The 23,220-nt window shown below is 38.2% G+C and overlaps 1 protein-coding gene across 4 annotated transcripts in view; it reads right to left on the bottom strand.

Moving 5' to 3' along the window:
* Window positions 1-22,830, bottom strand: part of SMCO2 (single-pass membrane protein with coiled-coil domains 2) — a 33,493-nt gene extending 10,663 nt beyond the window's left edge. The window contains exons 1-5 of one of the 4 annotated variants that reach the window (XM_017875667.1): window positions 22,650-22,830; window positions 18,855-18,998; window positions 16,806-16,923; window positions 14,367-14,491; window positions 2,900-2,987 (exon numbers count right to left, since the gene is read on the bottom strand). In XM_017875667.1, the coding sequence (XP_017731156.1) occupies window positions 2,900-2,987; window positions 14,367-14,491; window positions 16,806-16,923; window positions 18,855-18,988 (465 nt within the window). In that variant the 5' untranslated portion in view covers window positions 18,989-18,998; window positions 22,650-22,830. The other 3 variants (XM_017875669.1, XM_017875668.1, XM_017875670.1) reach the window with 3 other exon arrangements.
* Window positions 22,831-23,220: the final 390 nt, after the last annotated feature.

The following is a 23,220-nucleotide window of genomic DNA, read 5'->3' as shown; positions in this document are numbered from 1 at the left end:
TGTGGTATCCTAGTTTATTTACAGAGTAAACATCTTCATACAGCCTTTATCAAAGATAACTGGGACAAGGTCAGTCTCTGAATGAAAGTCCAGAAATTCACATGGAGATTTTAGAAAGTTTCATGGCTTGAGCAATATTAGGCCAAATAACACCCAGAGGCCACCTCAAAGCCTTTTCTGTAGCTTGAAGTTCTTTCAAATGCTTTTGTTTCTGTTTTGCTTTTTTAAAAAATAAGTTTACCAATTTTCCCTCCTACTCTTTTCATGCCTTTCTTAGTTATTCCATTTCTTTATGAAGAATAAGTGAGCCAATATGTGTGATATGATTTTAATTTTATTAACTTATTCCTCTTTTAATTTTCTCACATTTTATCTGCTGTTCCTGTACCTATTTCTAACAATCTTCACTTTTCCCTTCACCAGAGTAAGCCTACAGGCATTGCTACTAACTTTGCTTCTGTAACAATTTACTTATTTATTTTGTTGTTTTTGTTTTTTGTTGGTTGCTTTGTTTGTTGAGGCAGTGTCTCACTCTGTTGCCCAGGCTGGAGTGCAGTGGCTCACTGATCACGGCTCACTGCAGCCTTGACCTCCTGAGTTCAGGAGGTGATCCTCCCACCTCAGCCTCCTGAGTAGTTGGGACTACAGGCATGAACCACCATGACTGGCTAAATTTTTAAATTTTTTGTAGAGATAGGGGTCTCGCTATGTTGCCGTGGTTGGTCTCAAACTCCTGGCCTCAAGTGATCCTCCTCCCTTGGCCTCCCAAAGTGCTGGGGTTACAGGTGTGAGTCACCACACTCAGCCAACAATTATATTTAAAGCTGCACCTTTAGATATATTACCGCATTTGTTTTTATGTAGCCTTTTCCATCAGACTGTAGGCTTCTTGAGACAGACCTTGTGCCATTTTTTTTGAAGACATATTTATTGAGATATAACTTACATACAGTAAAACTCACTTTTCAAAGTATACAGTTCTATGAATTTTGATAAATGCATTCTGTTGTGTAATAACCACTATAAGAAGATATAGACTATTTCCATCAGCCCCTAAATTTCCTTATACCCCTTTGTCAATCCATGTCCCCCTTCCTCCACTAAACCTGGGTAACTAACTGCTAATCTATTTTCTGTTCCTACAATTTTGCCTTTTTCAGAGTTACATAAACAGAAGCACAAAGTACATAAGTAGTCTTCTGAATCTGGCTTCTTTCACTTAGCATAATGCATGTGATTCATTCATGTTGTTGGGTCAATCGGAAGTTTGTTCATTTTTATTGCTGAGTAGTATCCATCATGTACATGTACTGCAGCTTATCCATATGGCAACTGGCGGATATTTGGATTGTTTCTAGTTTTTAAGCTTGTGCTTGCTTTTTTGTTGTTTTTAATGTGTATACAAAACGGTGTATCCCCAGCACAGAGAATTTCCATATATGTGTGTGATGCTTTCCTCTTGCATATTATTCCAAGCTCCTCCCTTTAAAAAAATCTCATTTTCATTTATGTGTGTATTTCTCTTTCTCCTCAGTCTTTTGATACTCCTCCCTCCCTCCCCTCACCTGCTACTGAAATCTACATTTTTGTAATACAGCTGGATTTTGGAGGAAATTCTTTAAAGCAGAATATTTCTTGGCCTTTGTCCTCTTCCCTTTTTTACAGTTTGCAATTTCCAAAGCCCAAAGATAGTAAAAAGAAACCTCTTTCAACTCAAGCAAAATAAGATTGTGACTCAAAATGTTGGAGTATATCAGTTAAAAGTAATTTTTCTCCCAGGAAATAGATCTGCACTGATCTGTGAGTGACTTTTAATATGTAAGAGGTACAAATAGATAATACCTTCCTTTAATAAAAGAGACTTTTCTCCTTTACTGTTTCCAAAACCTATTCAATTTAAACTCTTGGGCTTGAGTTAAAATTGAAGCTGGCAATTTCAGTTAAAAGAGATTGTTAGACACAGACTTTTTTCTTTTTCAGGGGCCTTTCTTCAAAGCAGAAAAACTATCAGCCAGGACTCTGAAATCTAACTTGTGTCACAAGTTGATCTCTACCTTTCAGCTCTAATATTCTATTACTAATAAGAAAATGGAACATTAGGCTGGGTGCGGTGGCTCACGTCTGTAATCCCAGCACTTTGGGAGGCTGAGGTGGGCAGATTCCTTGAGACCAGGAGTTCGAGATCAGCCTGGCCCACATGATGAAACTCCATCTCTACTAAAATTACAAAAATTAGCTGGACTTGGTGACACATGCCCATAATCCCAGCTACTCAGGAGGCTGAGGCATGAGAATTGCTTGAACCTGGGAGACAGAGATTGCAATGAGCCGAGATGGTGCCATGGCACTCCAGCCTGGGCAATAGAGTGAGACTCTGTCTCAAGAAAAAAAGAAAGAAAATGGAAAATTAAACCTTTATTTGAGAAGAGTCTTTAAGAAATGTGAGGAGACACAACGTCAGGAAAACTTCAGAGATTGTGAAAACCAACACAAGAACTCTTCATGGAGCATCCAAGACAAACACAGGTAGATTCCTTGCACTCTCAGGATGCAGTTCTTGACAAATCTTTATTTCCTGGATGTATTCTCTGTGCTGTTAGGTGCTGACATACAAAGATTAATAAAATCAATTCTCCATTAAGGCACTCATCTTAAGGTGGCATCAAGATAGAGTTTCTTGGTAACCGAGTTTCTAGGTAAAGTAGAAAAGTCTAGGCATTTTGTGTCATCAGAGAAAAGTGGTGTGACTCAGGAAAAGGGTGTTCAGAAGTGACCAGCAGAGAGCACTCCTGCTTATGAGTCTTACTTCTTGTTATTGCCTATTAACAATAGAAGGGTGGCTGGGGAAGAAGTGACAGAAATCCCCAGCCTCTCAGTCTTTGCCAAGTCTCTAGCTTACCTCGGTGTTTGTCCCTTGATCAAGGTCAAGGCCCCGGTCCTCCAGCTTTTCAATTTGACCCTTCAGGGTCAGCATGTCTTTTAATAAGCTGCAAACAGACCAAGAGACTAAGTCCTGCAGATTAAGAAAAATCACCCAAGACAGGAGGTAATTTTGACCTTTCAAAAATGAAATACTATTCCCATATAAAAGGATGCTTGGGTAATGCTTGCAGTGCAATGGGAAGTAAATGAAATTCAAAAAAGTAAAAAGTACTCTAAGTAATCTAGGTAATATTAAAGAGATATGAGGCTTAACTGGACACGGGAGCTGAAAATTAAAAGAATTAAAATGTAAGTTTATAAAATTTCTAGAAGAAAACCCAGAAAATTTGGGGGACATAAGATTAGGAAAAGAGTTCTTAGGCTTAACATCAATTGTATAATCTGTAAGAGAGAAAATTGATAATTGAACCTCATCAAAATTAAAACATTTAATTTGGCCAAAGACCCTGTTAAATGGATGAAAAGACAAACTACACACTGGGAAAAATATTTGCTTAGCACATAACTGGCAAAGGCCTTGTATCTAGACTATATAAAAATCTCAAAAAAAAACTCAACATTAAAAAAAAACCTGTCCAATTAGAAAATAAGCAAAAGGCATGCATAGAAATTTCACCAAGAGGCTATATAGATAGCAAATAAACACACAAAAGGATGGTCAACACTCATTACCCATTAGAGAAATGCAAACTAGTACTACAATGATATAGCACTACATACTTATCACAATGGCAAAAAAAAAAAGGAAGAATAGTGATAACACCAAATGCTAGTGAGGATGTGGAGAAACTAGACCACTCATAAATTGGTGGTGGAAATACAAAAGGTTTCAGCCACTCTGGAAAATTGTTTGGCAGCTCCTGTCAAAACTTAAAACTGGGCCAGGCGTGGTGGCTCAAGCCTGTAATCCCAGCACTTTGGGAGGCCGAGATAGGTGGATCACGAGGTCAGGAGATCGAGACCATCCTGGCTAACACGGTGAAACCCCGTCTCTACTAAAAAATACAAAAAACTAGCCAGGCGAGGTGGCGGGCATCTGTAGTCCTAGCTACGCGGCAGGCTGAGGAGGGACAATGGCGGGAACCCAGGAGGCGGAGCTTGCAGTGAACTGAGATCTGGCCGCTGCACTCCAGCCTGGGCGACAGAGCGAGACTCCGTCTCAAAAGAATAAAAAAAAAAAAAAAAAAAAAAAAAAAAAAAAAAAAAAAAAAAAAAAAAAAAAAAAAACCCTTAATACTGACTTACCGTATGTCCCAGCAATTTCATCCTTGGGTAATTATCCCAGAGAAATGAAGACTTATTTCCCATAGTACGTGTATGTTCAAAGTAGCTTTATTCATAATAGCCCCAAACTGGAAATTACACATTTGTCCTTTACTGGATGAATGGTTAAACACACTGCATAGACTCATATCATGGAAGACTACTCAGCAATGAAAAGGAAGGAAAGATCAATACATGTGACAATTTGGATAAACCTCAAAAAAATTACGCTGAGTGAAAAAAAAAAAAGGCAATCTCAGAAGGACAAACTGCATGATTTCACTTATGTAGCATTCATGCAATAGCATAATTAAAGACATGTGGAACAGATTTGTGGTTGCCAGGAGTTAGGGATGGGTGGGAAGAAATGAGTGTATAAAGGGGTAACATAAGTGTGTCTTATGCAATGATTCAGCTGAGAGGATCTGATTGTCATGCTTATGCAAGGCTACACATCTCATAAAATTGCATAGAACTATACACATACGGATAAGTGCGTGTGTAGATGGTGAAGTCTGAATAAGCTCTCTGGATTGTACCAATGTCAATTTCTTGGTTTCGATGGTATATTCAAGTTAGGCAAGATGTTACCATTCAGGAATGCTGAAACTAAGGGTTCTTGTATATATATGTTTGAAACCTCCTATGAATCTATAATTGTTTCAAAATAAAAAGTTAAAAATACAAATGGAAGCATAAGTAAAGAAGGTTGTAAAAGAAAAAAGGAGACTAGTTTCATATTCCCCTTCTAGTTTTTGGTCTACAGGTCTCTGCAAACTGTAAAGCCCTCTGGCACAAATACTTTATAACATTAATTCAGAAGGTATTTGTTCAGCATTTACTGTGTGCCAGGTATTATGCTGAATGCTGGTGATTACCATAGAGAATAGTATAAGCAAGGTCTTTGCCCTTTTGGAGATATGCTGTAATGTGGGTTTGCAGGCAGATAAGGAAATCCATTAAAAATTAGAATGTTGTTAATGTTTTGGGTACTTCCGCTTTCAATCAACTTGGAGTAATAGGGATTGGATTTAGCCTCCCATTTTAAGCAATTTTAAACTTGAAAGGAATATATGAGACAATGGTTTTCAGACATTGAACAACAGACAGTGCAGGACACGGATTCCTCAGGTAGGAAACAAGTGAGATGGGCTCTATAGTTACTTCAGATTACTCCTGGAAAGAGTTTCTGGACTTCAAGTCAGAGAAAGGGGATGCAGGAGAAGGCTGGTGGTCTCCATGAGCTGAGAAGATGAAGTTAGAAGCTCAGGGAGACCACAGGGATTAGATTTGGCCAGCAGAGTGCCAAAGAGGAGAGAGCTGCACAGAGAAAAAGCTCCAGAGATCTTCCCACTTGAGAAAGCCCCACTTGGGCCTTCAGCTGAGGCACTGATTAGCACACAGGTGTGATAAAACTACTTGAAATGGGAGGGAAATCATAGCAGATTGAAGTGGGCAGAACAATCTCTAAAGAACAAGCAGTGCTGAGAATAATCGCCAGAGTGGAAAACTCTCATAATACACAAGCCATCAGATAGACTACTCAGAAGGTATTATTTCAATAGTGGAGCCATATTAGTCCTTGACTAAAGGCTGCGTTGGTCCTTCCCTACAACAATTAAAAGCAAGCCTCCAAAGGGTCAAACCACTTCTAAGTAACTTAACTGTGTTCCAGAACAAAGCTCAGAATTTAAGTGTACACACAAGTGTCTCCAGAATACTCAAAACCAAATGAGGTACAATTGACAATGTCTGGCATTCAATGAAGAATTACTAGGCATGCAAAGAAGCAGGAAGCAATGGTCTATATGCTTATAAAAGATTGGGTGTGGTGGCTCACACCTGTAATCCCAGCACTTTGGGAGGCTGAGGTTGGGGAATCACCTGAGGTCAGGAGTTCGAGACCAGCCTGGCCAACATGGTGAAACCCCATCTCTACTCAAAATACTAAAAAAATTGGCCAGGTATGGTGGCACGTGCCTATAATCTCAGCTACTTGGGAAGCCAAGAATTGCTTGAACTCAGGAAGCAGAGGTTGCAGTGAGCCAAGATCACGTCACTGCACTCCAGCCTGGGCGATAGAGCAAGACTCTGTCTCAAAAAAAACAATAAATAAATAAATAAATAAATAAATAAATAAAAATAAAACTTAAAAAAAATAAATAGAGGCAGTATTAGAAATGATCAGATGATAGAATTAGTAGATAAAGTTATTTTAAAAGTTATTATACCTATATTTTATTGTCCAAGAAGGTAGAGAAAACATGAGTACATTTAGGAGAGAGATGAAAAATAGAAAAAAGACCCAGATCAAACTTCTACAGACACAAACTACAATGTCTGAGATGAAAAATACACTCAAAGGGATTAATGTTATATCAGATACTGCAGAACCAAAACATTAGTGAATTTTAAGATATAGTGATAGAAAGTCTTTGAAATGAAACACAAGAAGAAAAGAGTTAAAGAAAAAAAAGCCCAGAACATCAGTGAGTTATGGGTTATGAGACAACCTAATGTGGCCTAAAACACATGGAATTAAAACCCTTGATGGTGAGAAGAGGGAACAGAAAAAATATTTAAAGAAATAATGGCTCAAATTTTCCAAATTTAAACTACAAACTTGCAGAGCCATAAGACACAACGTACTTTAACAAAAGAAAAATTAAGAAAACTACATAAAGGTTGATCATACAAAAATGATTAAAACTATATATATATATATATATGGAGAGAGAGAGAGACAGTCTTGCTCTGTCGCCAGGCTGGAGTGCAATGGTGCGATCTGGGCTCACTGCAACCTCCACCTCCTGGATTCAAGCAATTCTCCTGCCTCAGCCTCCCAAGTAGCTGGGACTACAGGCACATGCTATCACGCCCAGCTAATTTTTGTATTTTTAGTAGAGATGGGGTTTTACCATGTTGGCCAGATTTTTTAAAAAATTTGAAAACAGCTGGGAATAGGGCAAGGAAAATTTTATTTGTAGAAAAATACAGAAGAATGACAGCCAACTTCTTGTCAGGCACAACGCAAACCAGATTGCAACAGCATCTTTAAAGTACTGGGAAAAAACTGTCAGTATATAATTATATACTCTGCAAAACTATCTTTACAAAATGAAGGCTTTTTTTCAGACATAAAAAGCTAAAAGAACACATCCCCAGTAGAATTGAATCACAGAAAATAGTTTTGGGTTTTTGTTTTTTGTTTTTGAGATGGAGTCTTGCACTGTCGCCCGGGCTGGAGTGCAGTGGAGCGATCTCGGCTCACTGCAACCTCTGCCTCCTGGGTTCAAGCAATCTTCCTGCCTCAGCCTCCTGACTCGCGGGGATTACGGGCGCCCAGCTAATTTTTGTATTTTTAGTAGACACGGGGTTTCACCATGTTGGCCAGATGGTCTCAAACTCCTGACCTCAGGTGATCCACTCACCTTGACCTCCCAAACTGCTGGGATTACTGGTGTGAGCCACCATGCCTGGCTACAAAAAATAGTTTTAAAAAGCCCTTCAACAAAAGGAAAATGATGCCAGATATAGATTGTATCCGTACAAATGAATGAGGAGCACTGGTAATAGTAAATATGTGTGTAATTATAAACAATTTTTTGTTACTTTAAAAAATCACCTTAAACAACAGTTAATTGTTTAAAGCAAAAAAAACAAAACACAACAAAAACCCCTGACATATCATGGGCTTATATTCAATCACAGAAGTAAGATGTATGCCAACAGTAGTGAAAAGGCTGGGAGAACAGACATACAAGTACAGCATATGTAGGAGGTAAAATATTACTTGAAGGCAGATAGCGATAGTTTAAGAATCATTCTATTTAAGCCAAATTAACTATTTTAAAAAACGATGAAAAGGACGGGCACAGTGGCTCACGCCTATAATCTCACCACTTTAGGAGGATCATGTAGGGGGATTGCTTGAGGCCAGGAGTTGGAGACCAGCCTGGGCAACATAGCGAGACCTTGTTTTTACCTACACACAAGTTTTAAAAATTAGCTGGGCATGATAGTGCACACCTGTGGTCCCAGCTACTCAGGAAGTTTTAGGTGGGAGGACCACTTGAGCCGAGGAGTTCAAGGCTGAGGAGAACTACGATCACACCACTGCACGCTAGCCTGGGTGACAGAGCAAAACTGTCTTGAAAAAGAAAAAAACAAAATAAAGAAAAGGATGAAGAAATCATTTATAATGATAAAGGGATCAGTTCTTCAAAAAGACATAATAGTCCTAACATTCATGCAACTAAAACCAGAGCCTCAAAGTACATGAAGCAAAAACTGATAGCTCTGCAAGCAGAAATAGACATATCTACAGTTATAGTTGGAGATTTCAGCACTCCTCTATTGATCATCTATAGAAGTAGAGAGAAAATCCGTAAGTACATGGAAGATCTGATAACACTATCAACCAACCTGACTTGACTGATATTTGTAGACTACTCTACTCACACAATAGTAGAATACACATTCTACTATTGTATTGCACACATATCATTTACCAACATAGACCATATTCTGAGCCATAGAACAAGTCTCAATAAATTTAGAAGGAGTTGGTTGGGCACAGTGGTTAACACCAGTAATCCCAGCACTTTGGGAGGCCAAGAAGGGAGGATTGCTTGAGGCCAGAAGCCCAAGACTAGCCTGGGCAACATGGTGAAACTTCGTCTCTACAAAAAATACAAAAATTAACTGGGCCTGATGGTGTGCACCTACAGTCCCAATTACCAGGGAGGCAGAGGTGGAAGGATTGCTTGAGCCTGGGAGGTTGGGCAGTGAGCTGTGATTGCGCCACTGCACTCCAGCCTGGGCAACAGAGCGAGACTTTGTCTCAAAAAAGAAAAAAATTAAAAGGAGTCAAATAACATAAAATTTGTTCTTTGGTCACAACAGATTTATCTGAGAAGTCAGTAAGAGAACGGTATCTGGAAGAGCTCTACATACCTGGAAACTAAAATATATTTTAAATAACCCATGAGTTGGCCGGGCGCGGTGGCTCATGCCTGTCATCCAAGCACTTTGGGAGGCCAATGTGGGCAGATCACCTGAGGTTAGGAGTTCAAGACCAGCCTGGCCAACATGGCGGAACCCCGCCTCTACCAAAAATACAAAAATTAGCCAGGCACGGTGGCGAATGCCTGTAATCCCAGCTGCTCGAGAGGCTGAGCAGGAGAAACGCTTGAACCCGGGAGGCGGAGACTGCAGTGAGCCAAGATCAGGCTATTGCACTCCAGCTTGGGCAACAGAGCGAGACTCCATCTCAAAATACAAAACATTAAAATATATTTACATATATAAAAATAATCCATAGGTCAAAGAAGACATCGAAAGGGACATTAGAACGTATTTTGAGCTGACTGAAAATGAAAACACAATATATAAAAATCAGTTTGATGCAGTGGAAACAGTGCTTAGAGAGAAGTGCGGAGCACTAACTGATCATTATAATAGAAAAAGTCAAGAGATCTCAAATCAATGACCCAAAGTTCACCTCATGAAATTAGAAAGAAGATAGCGACATAAGCCTAAAGTTAGCAGAAGAAAGGAAACAATATTTTAAAAAGCAGAATCAAATGAAAATTTTCAAAAAACCAGAAAAATGATAGCATAAAACCCAATGAAATCAAAAGCTGGGTCTTTTAGAAAACCAAAAAATGTATAGATCTCTATCCAGACTGATACAACAAAAAGAAGAGAAGACACAAATATTCAATTTCAGGAATAAGTGAGGGGACATCAATACAGATGCTAAAGACATTATGTAACAAGGGAACGTTATGAATAACTTTATGTCAATATATTTGACAACTTTGATAAATTGGGCACATTGTTTGAAAGGTACGATCAACTTATTACCTTTAGCAATATATCCTGAGTAGCCCTATTACATCTATTAAAGAAATTAATATATATAAAATAACATTCATAAGTTAAATTTTTAATTAAAAACCTTACCACAAAGAAATTTCCAGGCAATACAGTTTCCCTGGTGAATTCAATCCCACATTTAAGGAAGAAATTATGCCACTTCTACACAAACTTAGCCAGGAAATCAAACAGGTGGGGGGAAAATCCTAGTGGTTCTCTATACGGCAAGTATTATTCTGATACTAAAACTAGACATTACAAGAAAAGAAAATTATAGGGCAATACCCCTTCAGGAGGAACTCTCCATTAGAGGGAAAAGGTAAGAGATCCCCAGTGGTCCACATTCAACTTCTGCAATCCTAGCTGCAGGAGAGTTCCTCGGCCTTTGCCGGCCCTGAGACCAGTATAGGGAGCTGTCTAGAGTCCATGTGATGACTGTTTCAGAGAAAGAGTTTGTCAGGAGCCTTACACAGCCACTGAGACCAAAGCAGCTGCAGCACAGCACCATTTTGAGGTCAGCAAAAACTGAGAAAATTCATCACCACAAGAAATGCTTAAAGAAATCCTACATCTGGAAATGAAAGAACAAAATCTACAAATATGAAAACTCACGAAAGTATAAATTTCACGGATAGAATTGATATACAAATGAGAAAGAGAAAAAAGTCAAACATTACCACTACAGAAAACCATCAAACTGCAATTATAAACAATAAGAGAGAAAGAAATAATACAAAACAACCAGAAAACAATTAACAAAATGACAGGAATAAGTCCTTACTTATCAATAATAACTTTGAATATAAATGGATTACATTACCCATTTAAAAGATATAGAGTGGTTGAATGGATTTTTTAAAAGACCCAACTATATGCTGCCTAAAAGAAACTCACTTCACTGTAAAGACACATTGAAGAAATTGAAAAAATATTTCACGCAAATAGAGATCAAAAGCAAGCAGGAGTATCTATACTTAGAATAGACTTTAAGTCAAAACTATAAAAGAGACAAAGGAAGGTATTATATAATGATAAAAGGATCAAATTAACAAGGTGGTATAACAATTCTAAATATATATGCATCCAACACTGGAGCACCCAGATATATAAAGCAAATATTACTAGATCTAAAGGGAGAGACAGACTTCAATACAATAACAGTTGGGCACTTTAATGCCAGACTCACAGCATTGAACATAACATCTAGGCAAAAAATTAGCAAAGAAACATTGGATTTAAACTGCACTTTGGACTAAATGGATCTAACAGACATTTACAGAACATTTAATGTAACAGCTGCAGAATATACCTTCTTCTCATCAGCAAGTGGAACATTCTCTGGGATAGACCATATGTTAGGACACAATACAAGTCTTAACAAATTTTAAAACATTGAAATCATATCAAGTATCTTCTCAGATTACACTGGAATAAAACTAGAAATCAATACCAAGAGGAACTTCGGAAAATATAGAAATGTATGGAAATTAAACAACATGCTCCTGAATGACCACTGGGTCAAGGAAGAAATTAGGGAATAAATTAAAATTGCTTGAGACAAATGAAAACAAACAACCTACCACAATTTATCAGAGACATCAAAAGCCAGACAAAGAGGGAAGTTTACAGCAATAAATACCTACATCAAAAAAGTAGAAAGATTTCAAATAAACAATCCAACAGTGTGCCTCAAGGAACTAGAAAAGCAGGAACCAACTAACCCATAAATAACAAATAACTGAGTAACCCCGTTTTTCAAATGAGCAAAAGATAAACAGATGCTTCACCCAAGAAGGTATACCTATGGCAAATAAGCACATGAAAAGATACTCAATATTACTAGTTATTAGCTAAATGCAAATTGCAAAGTATGGTGGTATGAGATACCACCATACACCTATAAATGGTTACAGTAAAAAAGAAGCTGATAATATCAAGGGCTAGTGAGGATGTAGAGCAACTGGAACTCTCATACACTGTTGGAAGACATGCAAAATGGCACAGCCTTTTTGAAACCATTCAGTGGTTTCTTACAAATATAAATGATACACTTACGATACAACCCAGCATTCCCATTCCTGATTGTTTACCCAAGGAAAATAAAATGTATGCTCTCACAAAACCTATACATAAATGTTTATGGAATCTTTATTTTTAGTTGCCCAAAATCTTACATGTTCTTCCATTGGTGAATGGATAAAATGTGGTATATTTATATAATGGAACACTATCTAGCAAAAAAAAAAAAAAAAAAAAAAACTACTGATACATGCAATGGCATGGATAACACTCAAATGCATTATTCTAAGAGAAAGAAGGTACACTCAAAGACTACATACTGTATGATTCCATTTATGTGACATTTTGGAAAAGGCAAAATAATAGGAATAGAGAACAGATTAGTGGTTGCTAGCAGCTTGGCCTGGGGAGCGTGGTTAACTATAGTGGAGCATGAGGGATTTGCAGTGATAAAAATGTTCTATATCTTCACTGTGGTGACTGCACAACTGTATGCATTTTTCAAAACTTGCAGAACTGTATGCTAAAAATATGATTTTACATATGTAATTATACCTTAATTTCTAAAATGTAATTTATGGTGTTGAATCAATAAAACCACAGAATCCTTTCTAAAAAGAATATTATAAATGCTTTGGAAGGAAAAAAAAAAGACCCATTTTGGACAAGATGGTCAAAAGAAGGCCTCTGCAAACAGAGTTGAAATGAAAGATGAGGAAACAGTTAGAAGAAGAGTAGCCCTGCGGTAGGAAACAGTTTGGAATGTGGTAGGAAAGTTCAGAAGGCCAGAGGTATTTATTTCTAAGAATAGCTTCCATTCATTAATAGTTTGTTATACACCAAGCCTTGTGTTAAGTTCTTTACATACAGAATTTTACTGACTCCCCACAATAAATCAGTGAAGCGGCTGTTATTAGTTCCCTTTTACAGAAGAAGAAAGTTGAGGCTTTAAAAAGGTTGGTTAATTTATCTCAAAAATGTCAGTATCAGGAAACAAACCTGGGTTTCTTTGCCTCCAAAGCTCATTCTCTTTATACCAGTGTCTAGATAAATAACAATTAATTTTATCCTTTTTGTTTAATCTTAAAATTTTTCACTTAAATTTAGAGACACGTTAGCAAATATACTTCACATTTTTTTTCCATGACATGCTGGCTGACTTAGACAATACTGAATAACCCCTTAAGAATGACTGGAGACCTAAAGGCCTTCCTTTGATAACTACTAACACAGACTCAAAGAAACAATGTAGGACAGAGATCTTTGAGAGATGAGAGAACAAAGATTCAGATAACTTGGATTTAAGTTTTGAGATTTTGTGTCATTGGCTTCTAATCATAAGACTTCTTGTCCTAAAGACTTTATCATCTTAAGTCCAAAGTTTCTTAAGTTTTTAAAGCTACGAAACTTTCTGCTATTTTATGACCAACCCCAACACCCTACAATTACCTCTTCACTGTTTTCTGTTACATTTTTTATTAAATATTGTCAATTTTGTCCATTCTGTCTATGTAATCAGCTCTAAGTTCTTTCACCTGGAGACTTATCTTTGCATTCCAGCAGTTTAGCTTGAGGAACATGCCCTTCAGGCACCCGCAGAAATGTTATGGTGATCAGTGTCAAAGCAGGAAATGGGAAACAACTCCCATAGCCTGAAATGCTCTTCCTTTGAATAGCAAGTTGATCTGTTTAGTCTTCCTTGTCACCAAAATGGGCCAGGTGGGCACACAGCCCTCAAGAAAATAAGTTTGGCTATTTATTTGATACCCACTTTAGAAGATCTTTAAAGACTCGATAAAACAAAGCATATTTTACATTTAATAAAAAAGATATATTTTTAATTTCACTGTGTGGAATGAATGTTAAATATTGATATTAAGATAGTGGTTATATCATGGTGGGGGAGGAGAGGTATACAACAGGGAAAAGACCCAAAAGGGCTTAACAACATACTCTTAATGATAGTTATAGTTTTCCTATCTAGAAAATTATCTGAGAAGGTTTAAATATATATTAATTTCAGGCCTCAAAGAAGAGTTTGCTCTTTCTTTTTTCCCATGCTCTGTCGATATCCCTAAAATGTCCTTACTCCACATTATTGCTAGATCATGTAGGTAGTTACCTACGCACAGGAGTGCTTTATGGTTCAAGACATGTATGGATTTTAAATCTTCCAGACTTTCCCTAAGTTCTCTGCTTAAATTCCATTTTCCCCTCCACACATTATTAAATGCTCTGTTTTGCAATGTGTCAAGACTTACAATTCAAGGATGTTCTTTGAAAACTGCAGAGATGTAGATGCTTGAGGGTACTCATCCACATCTGTTTCTTGCTCATCCTGTTTACTCAGGTCCTGGTCATGCTTAGCCTCCAGCTCCAGCATACCCTGGTAAAGATGATGATGGAAGCAAAGCAGAACAAAAGGTTACTACAAGATGTGGTGGTTCTTCCAGCCCTACCTAATCCCCCTTCTCTGGGGTCAACCACATAGTCGTCTCTGAGACCGGAGCTTTCTGATGCATCTGTAAGCTAAGCAGTCCTGTCCTTCTGCTCTGTCTACAGAGGAAGGCTGAGGCAGGGGCATGGAGAGAATCAGTGTATACATGGAGAGCTCTTTTCAGTCCTGATGAGTAATCGAATTCTTTCTGACCGTGGATTCCAAAACTCCACTCAAATTAGATGATTGTTCTGGTCTCTTAAAAAAATCAATGTCATAAAAAAGAAAAAGTGGCAGGACTATTCCATATTAAGAGTCTAAGGAGATATGAAAACCAAACATATTGCATAGATCTTTTTGGGATGCTGGTTTAAAATATGCGCTGATAGAGAAGAGAGAGAGAATAGACACTTCAGCTAGTAATAAACCCAAGACTTAGGAGAGGCTGGAGACGAAGGCGGCATACGAGAGGATCAGGAGATCGAGACGCGAATACAAGAGAATAACATAAGGAAGATAGAAAAAAAAACCCGTCTCTACTAAAAAATCAAAAAGGACTAAGCCGAGAGAAGATGTGTGGGAGCGCCTGTAGTCCCGCGCAGTTACTGCAGGAGGCTGAGGGGGCAGGAGACATGGCGTAAACACCCGGGAGGACCGGAGCTGGCAGTGAGTCAAGATTAGCGCCAGCTGCGCACTCGCAGCCTGGGTGACAGAGCGAGACTCCGCGTCTCAAAAAAAAAAAACAAAAAAAAAAAAAAAAAATATATATATATAGGTATATATACTAACTTACGAACGCCTATATATATATATATGGCTGTAAAAGACATTTGGGGGACAATTAAAGAAATTAGAATATTGAGAGAATTGAGATTACTATATTAATGCTGATTTCCCCACATGTGATAACAGTATTTTGTAGGAGAAAGTTTTACTTTTAGAGATGCTTTCTGAAGTAAACAGGAATGAAGTATCATGCTGTCTTTGACCTACTTTTAAATGGTTCAGAAGGTTTCATCTATTTATATACATAAAGATAAACCCAATGTGAGAAATGTGAAAGATTCTTAAATACAGGTGTAGGAATATGGTTAATCATTGCATAATTCTCAGTTGACCTTAAGTTGTTTCATATCAAAGAGTTTGGGGGAAAAACCCTACTCTATGAGTTTGATCAATAAAATTTACTTTTTTTGTTTCTGTATTCTTTGCCTTGTTCTCAAAAGCATCCCAAGACATGTTCTGCTATTTCAAGTCTCTGCATGCAAAATTGGCAATAATTTATCCTGGAACACTTCTTTAGTAACTATTTATGAAATGTTTCTTCTGTCCTTTGAAGAAGTTTGATCTGAATTTCCTGTGTTTCAGCAGAACTATTTTTAAACTGCAAGGAGAAAAGTTTGGAGGAGGGAGAATAGATCAGTCTCTTTTTGAAATGTCTGTGTAAACTACTGGTCAAGTCAATAGAAATAACTAACATTCATGTAACTCTTTACAAATTAGTTTCATGTGCCTTATTTATTTTCATTCTCATGTGGCCATTTGTACTTAGTGACTTACCCAAGGTCATAGAGTATAGAGAATTAAGTGGTGACCCCAAACAAGGAATGCCCATGTCCTAATACAGAACTAGGACCCCATGCATATTAGCTTATTTGGAAAAAGAGTCTTTGCAGATGTAACTAAGAATCTTGAGATAAGATCATCTCGGATTACTTGAATGGGTTCCTAAATCCAGTGACAAATATCCTAATGAGAGACAGAAGAGGAGAAGACACAGACACAGAGAAGACCACGTGAGGATGAAGACAGGAGACCCGGAGTTACGTAGCTACAAGCCATTGAAGGCCTGGAGCCCCAGAAGCTTGAAGAAAAAGGATTCTCTCCTGGAGGCTGCATTAAGTGTGAATAGCTGAATTCTACTGGAAGATAATCTGTGAGCAGGGGGTATGGTCATATGGTGATTTGGTCATATGGTGATTTGCTCGAAGGTGAGAAATGTCACAGTTATTTCATAAATTCCCAAAGACAAAAATAACATATAATTCACTTTTTTTTTTGCATGGGAAGGCTAGTAAGTCCTTCATGTGGTAACAGCAGCATCCAGTGGGAATAATGCCATCCCCTGCCTCCCTCCTGATTTCAAACTTTGAAGTTCTGCACCATTTAGAAGGAAACCCTCAGATATTTTCTTACTACTTTGAGATATGTGGTGTGAAGTTCTTCTCTTCAACCTACTGTGTCATTTAAGTGTCTCTCTTACCCATTTTTCAGTGTCTACCTTGTGAAGGAAGTCAGTTTGAGGGTTTTCAGAGGAAATGTCGTCCTCATCATCTGATTGGTCTAAGATGTGGTCCACTTTGATAATTTCCTTTAGCAAACTGCAAGCCACATAATCCAAACAGAGGCTGTTATTACGCCTTTGGGCCAGAGCTTGGGTCTGCCCTACTCCTTTCTAAATGGAGAACACTGAGATCTTTCCCAGCCCCAGGAAACACCTGCTATCCTCGTACTGAGTTCTAGTCTGTGTGAATAACACCTTGCATAGTATATCTCACAAGTAGAAATAGAGGGGCTGGATAAATAATAATTGGCTGAATCCATGAATTAACAGTGAGATTCCGAATTCCAAACTAATTGCAGCTCCGTGCATATATATGTATAAATGAGTGTGCAAAATCAACAAATAAGTAAATTAATATCCTGTTTTAAAAAGTGGAGTTTAAATACATTATATGGTTCAAATGGGCGGGGAGGAGTAGGTCTACAGCGCCCTCTTGAGGTCCACCCCCCAGCTGTCCTCCCTATATTGTTTACTAGCTTCTTTATTTTCAACAGATACTCTAGGCATAAATAAGCAGAGACGTTTATGTATGCATGTCTGCATGTATATATATTATACAGAATAGATACTTTAAAATATACATGGGAGGATATTTATATACTCCATTCTGTGTATACATCAAAGTACTTTGAATTTCTTATTTAATAACCTATTTTGGAGTCCATTTCATATTAGTATATATGGAGCTGCTTTGTTTTTAAAATGGCAAAATAGTATTCCATTGTGGGGCTGTATAATAATTTTCCAATCAGTTTTTTTATTAACCAATATGTAGAATGTTTCCAATCATTTGCTATCACAAACAATGCTGGAATGAATATCCTTACACATCTATATGTTGTTGTTGTGTATGTGTCCAGCGTATCTATTGGAAAACCCGAAAAGTAAAACTTTTAGGTCAATAGATATGTATATTCTAAATTTTGATAGATTTTTCACAAAGTATGCTTTAAAGAGGTTGAATCAATTTTCACTCCAAGCAAAAATGTGCCTGTTTCTCACTCCTTGTCTAAATCCATGTGCTATTAAAGTTTTTGATCTTTGCCAACTTGGTATGTTTAAACTGGTATCTCATTTAGTGTTAGTCTCATTTTATGTGTAAGGTTGAGTATCTTTGCCTACATGTATAAAACTCATTTGTATTTCCTTTTCTAAAATAAGTGTGTTGACACTTTCGAATGGGTCACAATAAATGTGTGATATGTGTCTATAAAAGTAGTTCCAAGTCTATGGGATTTGAACCCTGAGGCTGGAGGTATTCTCAGGGTTGAGGGGGTATTGAGTCACTTCACATCTATCCTGCTTAGAAAGGGATCCTGGAATCTATACAGATTTATATAGAATGAATAAATATTGCTTATATGAAAAAAAATTAAATGAAAAACTGCCGAAAGTTGACAAATGCATATGCTACTATCTTCAATAAATTATAAATGCATTTAAGAACATCTTTGATATCATGATAGCTTTCTTGCCACATGAGGGATTCTTGGAAAATCTTTTACCTTAAGAATGTTTTTCTAGTTAAAAAGGTTGTTAATCATAGCTAAATTAGTATGCATTTTTTAACATGTACTGGCAAATGTAAATATGTGTTTATACCACTGTTTGTACTCCCTCTATGCCAGAAAGTATTTTACATGGCTTAGATCTTTAGCAGGTGAAGATAATGAAGCCACAAAACAATCCACATGTTTTCCCAAATTGAGATTAGAGTCTAAAAAACTTTTTTTTTAATGGGTATCTACCCAGTTTATGATTGTGGGCCCCTTTAGCTTCTCATAAGGCCCCTTTAGCTACTCATATTACTAGAGTAAATATTCATGAGATTAAAATTAGATAAATTATAGGGAAGACTGTCAACCTAGACTCTGAACCTGGAAATCCCATTATTTTCATACCACTGGCCCAAGGATGTCTGCAGTTGGGACCCTAGAAACTGCTTCTGCAAGCTCAGTTCTGACTTACTCCTGCATTACACCTTTCGTCACATTGAGCTTTTGGAAAAAGCCATTGTTTTTCTCAGTCAGCTCTTGTTCCTGGCAGTCCATCTTCATCTGCAGAGACATCTCCTTATTTAGATTTGTGGGTGTGAGAGCCATTTCTTCGGCACTGTAAGGACAATAACGACAAGAGGGATTTTATGGCAGAATAGGGAACCACATCCTCTTCACTGACACCAGGCTGACTTCTTCCTCAGGGCATTTGGCTTTAATTCCTCCCCTCCCAAACTGGCTGTTCATTGTAAGGGACCCTAGGCAAGCTCTTAGATTTCTCAAGTATATATAAGAAAATCCTGCATGGCTGTCTCCAAGGACACACCTCTAGAGAGGTGTCTTGGCTGGTAAATGTGCGTTTTGAATGCTCGAAGGAGAATACTATAGAGGAATATATAATAACCAGCCTGGAAGAATGGGAACTTTCATTTTTATAATCTCTTTCTGATTATATAATAATATGCATATTGTAAAAAGTAAAAAGGGCAAAAGAAGAAAGTAAAATCGTTGGTACTTCAGAAATAACCAGAGATAACCCGAGAGACATCCAGACTTAACTACTGTTAACATTTTAGTACATTTTATTTCTGCTTCTAAATTTGGGGTTCATTTTATTCCTTTCCCATTGTTGACAACTAGGTTATTTCTAATTGCTTAGTAGTATAAATAATGCAATAATGATTATCTTCATTTAGTAATTTTCAGTGCATGTCTAATTAGTTAAGATACTTCCTTAGAGGTGGAATTACTGGTTCAAAGGGATTTGAACCGATTTTTAATGATTTAGACAAATATTCCCAAATTTCTTTCCTAAAGGTTTAACTAATATACACCGGCATCAGCTGTGTGTAGGAACAGGAACCTTCATTCCAGTCTGATAGGTGAGTGTTCGCTGAAGAGCAGAGAAGTGAATTGTTGGAGTACTTAAGTAGTGTGAAAAATAACAGGGAAAGGAAACAGGAAAGAAGGTAGAGATGTGTGAGATAGGGCTCTGGGAGGCTCATAGAAAAAGCTATAGGGAAAGGATAGATGCAAAACGTAACTCCTAGTTATAGGCAGAAATCAGAAGGGTGTGTCCAGGCCAAACAAGAAGAAACCTTCTCTTCTGTATATTCAAGTGAGTGGTAACAGTAGATTGGCCTAGAACTAGAGGGTGGCCTGGCTCCCAGCACCCTGAGGGAAAAGAGGGGATGACAGATTCATGGGAAGAGAAGGACTTTTTCTGTAAGGGTGATTTATGGCAGGGACCAGCAACGAGGAGGAAGAACCAGGGAGAAGGGATGCCCTGGGAATCACAGAGATGTTAAAACCATTTGCACAAACAATGGCTTGGTTGATCATTCTGTGCCAGAATTGAGCTTTGTTCTTGACCTGTGTGGTATAAAGGGGGCCCCTGTGAAAGAGAAGCATCAGGAAAGAACTAGAACCTTTGACGTGTGATGGCGCCATGCTTTTTAACTTTGAATGTGATAAAAAATAAACCTTTGATCTCCCTCAGAAAGGTCACTATGGCCTGCCAATTTCATCACAGCCCCTATCTGGACAGTTTTGTCTGTTTCCTGAGGGTGTTAAGCATTACAAAGGCAATTCCAAGCTCTGAAAAGTGAACAGACACTGAGATCTACCTTAAACTTTACTGTTTTTCTGGTCCAAAAAATAGAACCATAAAAATAACAACATTTCCTTATTCTGATAACTCTCTATCATCTCAATGGCTCCCCCAAGAGTGATTTCAAAGAAAACATGGTCAATTCAGGCACCTACCCAAATTCTGCCTCCATACATTCTCTCACATTTTACATAACAATTACAATCCTAACAATGGCTTATGTCTGTGCAGCCCCTAACAGATTACGAAGTGCCTTTCACATATTTTCTCATTCAGTTCCCACAACAACAGTGAACAGAGGGTATTATTCCCATTTTATGTGTGTATTAATGGAGCCTATGGGAGATGATGTGATTTACTTACAATCAGATATAAGAAGTAAAGCCAGGACTCAGAGCTTCCACGTCCTCACAGCTACTGATAAAAAGACTTTCCCCACCTCCCACCTCCAAAGATGATCTAGACCAGGGCTCTCCAATAGAACTTTCTGTGTTGATGAAAATGTTCTCTACACTGTTCGATACAGTAGCTACTAGCCACATATTTCTATTGAGTACTTGAAATGTGGCCAATGCAACTGAGGAACTGAATTTACAGCCACATGTGCCCAATGACTACCATATTGGACAACTCAGAATTTTCTAGAGCAACGATCATCAAACTATGGCCTGCAGGCCAAATCCAGCCTGCCACCTGTTTCTAGAAATGACATTTTATTGCAACACAGCCGCACCCATTCCTTTACAAATTGTCTATGACTGCTTTTGCACTGCAATGACAGGATTGAATGGCTGCAAGAGAAATCATTTGGCATAGAAAGGCTAAATGTTTACTATCTTGCCCTTTACAGAAGAAGCATGCCTACCTCTGGTCTAGATTATCACCTTCTTCTATGATCTTGAGTGTTTGCTACAATCCATCAGTCGAATGCAGTAAATAAGAGCTTAAATTTTGGAGAGTCAACCTGAGTTCATAATCTAGCATCAACACTTCACAGCTGGGCCTTATCTTATTGTGTGGGGGCCTCACTTTTTCCTCTGTAGAATGGGGCTAACAATAGTAACACCAATATTATTAGAGATGTGAGGAGTAAACTTGTGCTTAACATGGCATCAGGTAAATAGCAAACACTTGCCAATGTTATCGATTTATTTATTAAAATAAAAGCAGTGGAAATAGGAGCATTAGCAAGGTTTCACTTCAAATAACAAAGTAATAAAAATAATGCTTACACACATGCAGCACTTTCAGTTCATAAGGCACTTTCACTAAGTTGTTTCCTCTGACCCTCACAATTACCCTGTGGTTAGCCAACCATGGCACCTCTTGTCATCTCTATTTTATCAGAGGAAGAAACTGAAACACAGAGATGACCTGGGACTTGTCCAAAGTTTTATTGCTAGAAAATGGTAGAATCAGCATGAAAAGCTGCAAATTCTGACTCTAAGTTTTGCAATCATCCTACTATTACACATCAAGTCTATGCCTAATATGTCTTAATGGGTTGGCTAACAGCCGTCTTACCTCACAAACAATCCATCTTTTGAAGCTAATGTTTGACTAGTTACATAGTGCAAGTCCTTTGTGCTCAAAGTGTGGTCTGCAAGCCAGCAGCCTCAGCGCTTCCCGGGAGCTTGCCAAACACGCAGCTACTAGGTCCTCCTATCCAGACTCATTGAACCAATGTCTGCCTTTTAGCAAGATTTCAGGTAATTCATACACATAGGAAAGTTGGGAGTTACTAATACTCTAGACCTTTTAAAATAGACTCCCTCTTCTCCCTACGCCCTATGTCTTCATTCCTGTATGTTTACCCCATTGGCTTTCTAGGATTGTTTGGTACAACTGGAGTGAATATCTCCTCCTTCCCCCATATCCTATAAAAACCTTTAAATTACACATTCAGAGAAGCATAAGTTTCAGTTACAAGGAACAATCAACTATTTTAAAAGATGGTTGATGAAGTCGCTAACTTACATTGTGAGGGGATTTCTTCAGGCCTGACCACCCAGATCACCCTCTTCAGTTCCTGCTACCTGGACAATTTGGGATCTCAGAAATTTGTCAAAGCCATGGTACTAATAATCAGGGATCTGATGTCACTACAGGCTCCTGACAAGGTCATAATGAGATGGTACGCTGTGGAATAGTATATACCTGGAGATAGCTTTGCTCTTGCCAATTTGGTAATCCCAAACATCTATGAGTCCAATGGAATAGACTAGCAACCGTCAGGTTTTCTTGTTTCAGTGGTGCCAGAGCCTCCTTTCCTCAGCACCAAAGGCAGACAGGAAGCCATCTGAGTGGTAAACACCAAGGCATGTAAGTGTGCAGCTGGACTTTCTTTCCCTTTATGACATTTCACTTGGAATGCAGAGCCTGTAACCCCCTCTCACAAGATTCTAGGTGTGCAGTGCTCTCCTGACTGGCTTGTACCTTGCCCTTTTAGCCTGCCTCTCGGCCTCCTCACTTCTCTTGCTAACTCTGGAAACTAAGTCCTTCTTCCACCCCAGCCCCTCTGTCCATCCATCTCCTGGCCTCTGATATGGTGTTCTGGGATGCTCTTCCAACCTCAGCTTCTTCCCCCACATCTGCTTCTTTCATCTCTCACCTGAACCGAACATCTGGCTTTCCCACAGAGGCTCAAAGACCGACAATGAAGGAAGGACATGTCTTCTTCTACTCATTCCTCACTCACTCAGCAGTAATGAGCAAGCATTTAATCTCC

The sequence above is a fragment of the Rhinopithecus bieti genome, unplaced genomic scaffold (genome assembly GCF_001698545.2).
Source record: "Rhinopithecus bieti isolate Rb0 unplaced genomic scaffold, ASM169854v2 scaffold_7884, whole genome shotgun sequence".
NCBI classification, from domain to species: Eukaryota; Metazoa; Chordata; class Mammalia; order Primates; family Cercopithecidae; genus Rhinopithecus; species Rhinopithecus bieti.
The sequence above is the reverse complement of the archived record's forward strand: the minus strand, read 5'-3'. Positions and strand labels throughout refer to the sequence as shown.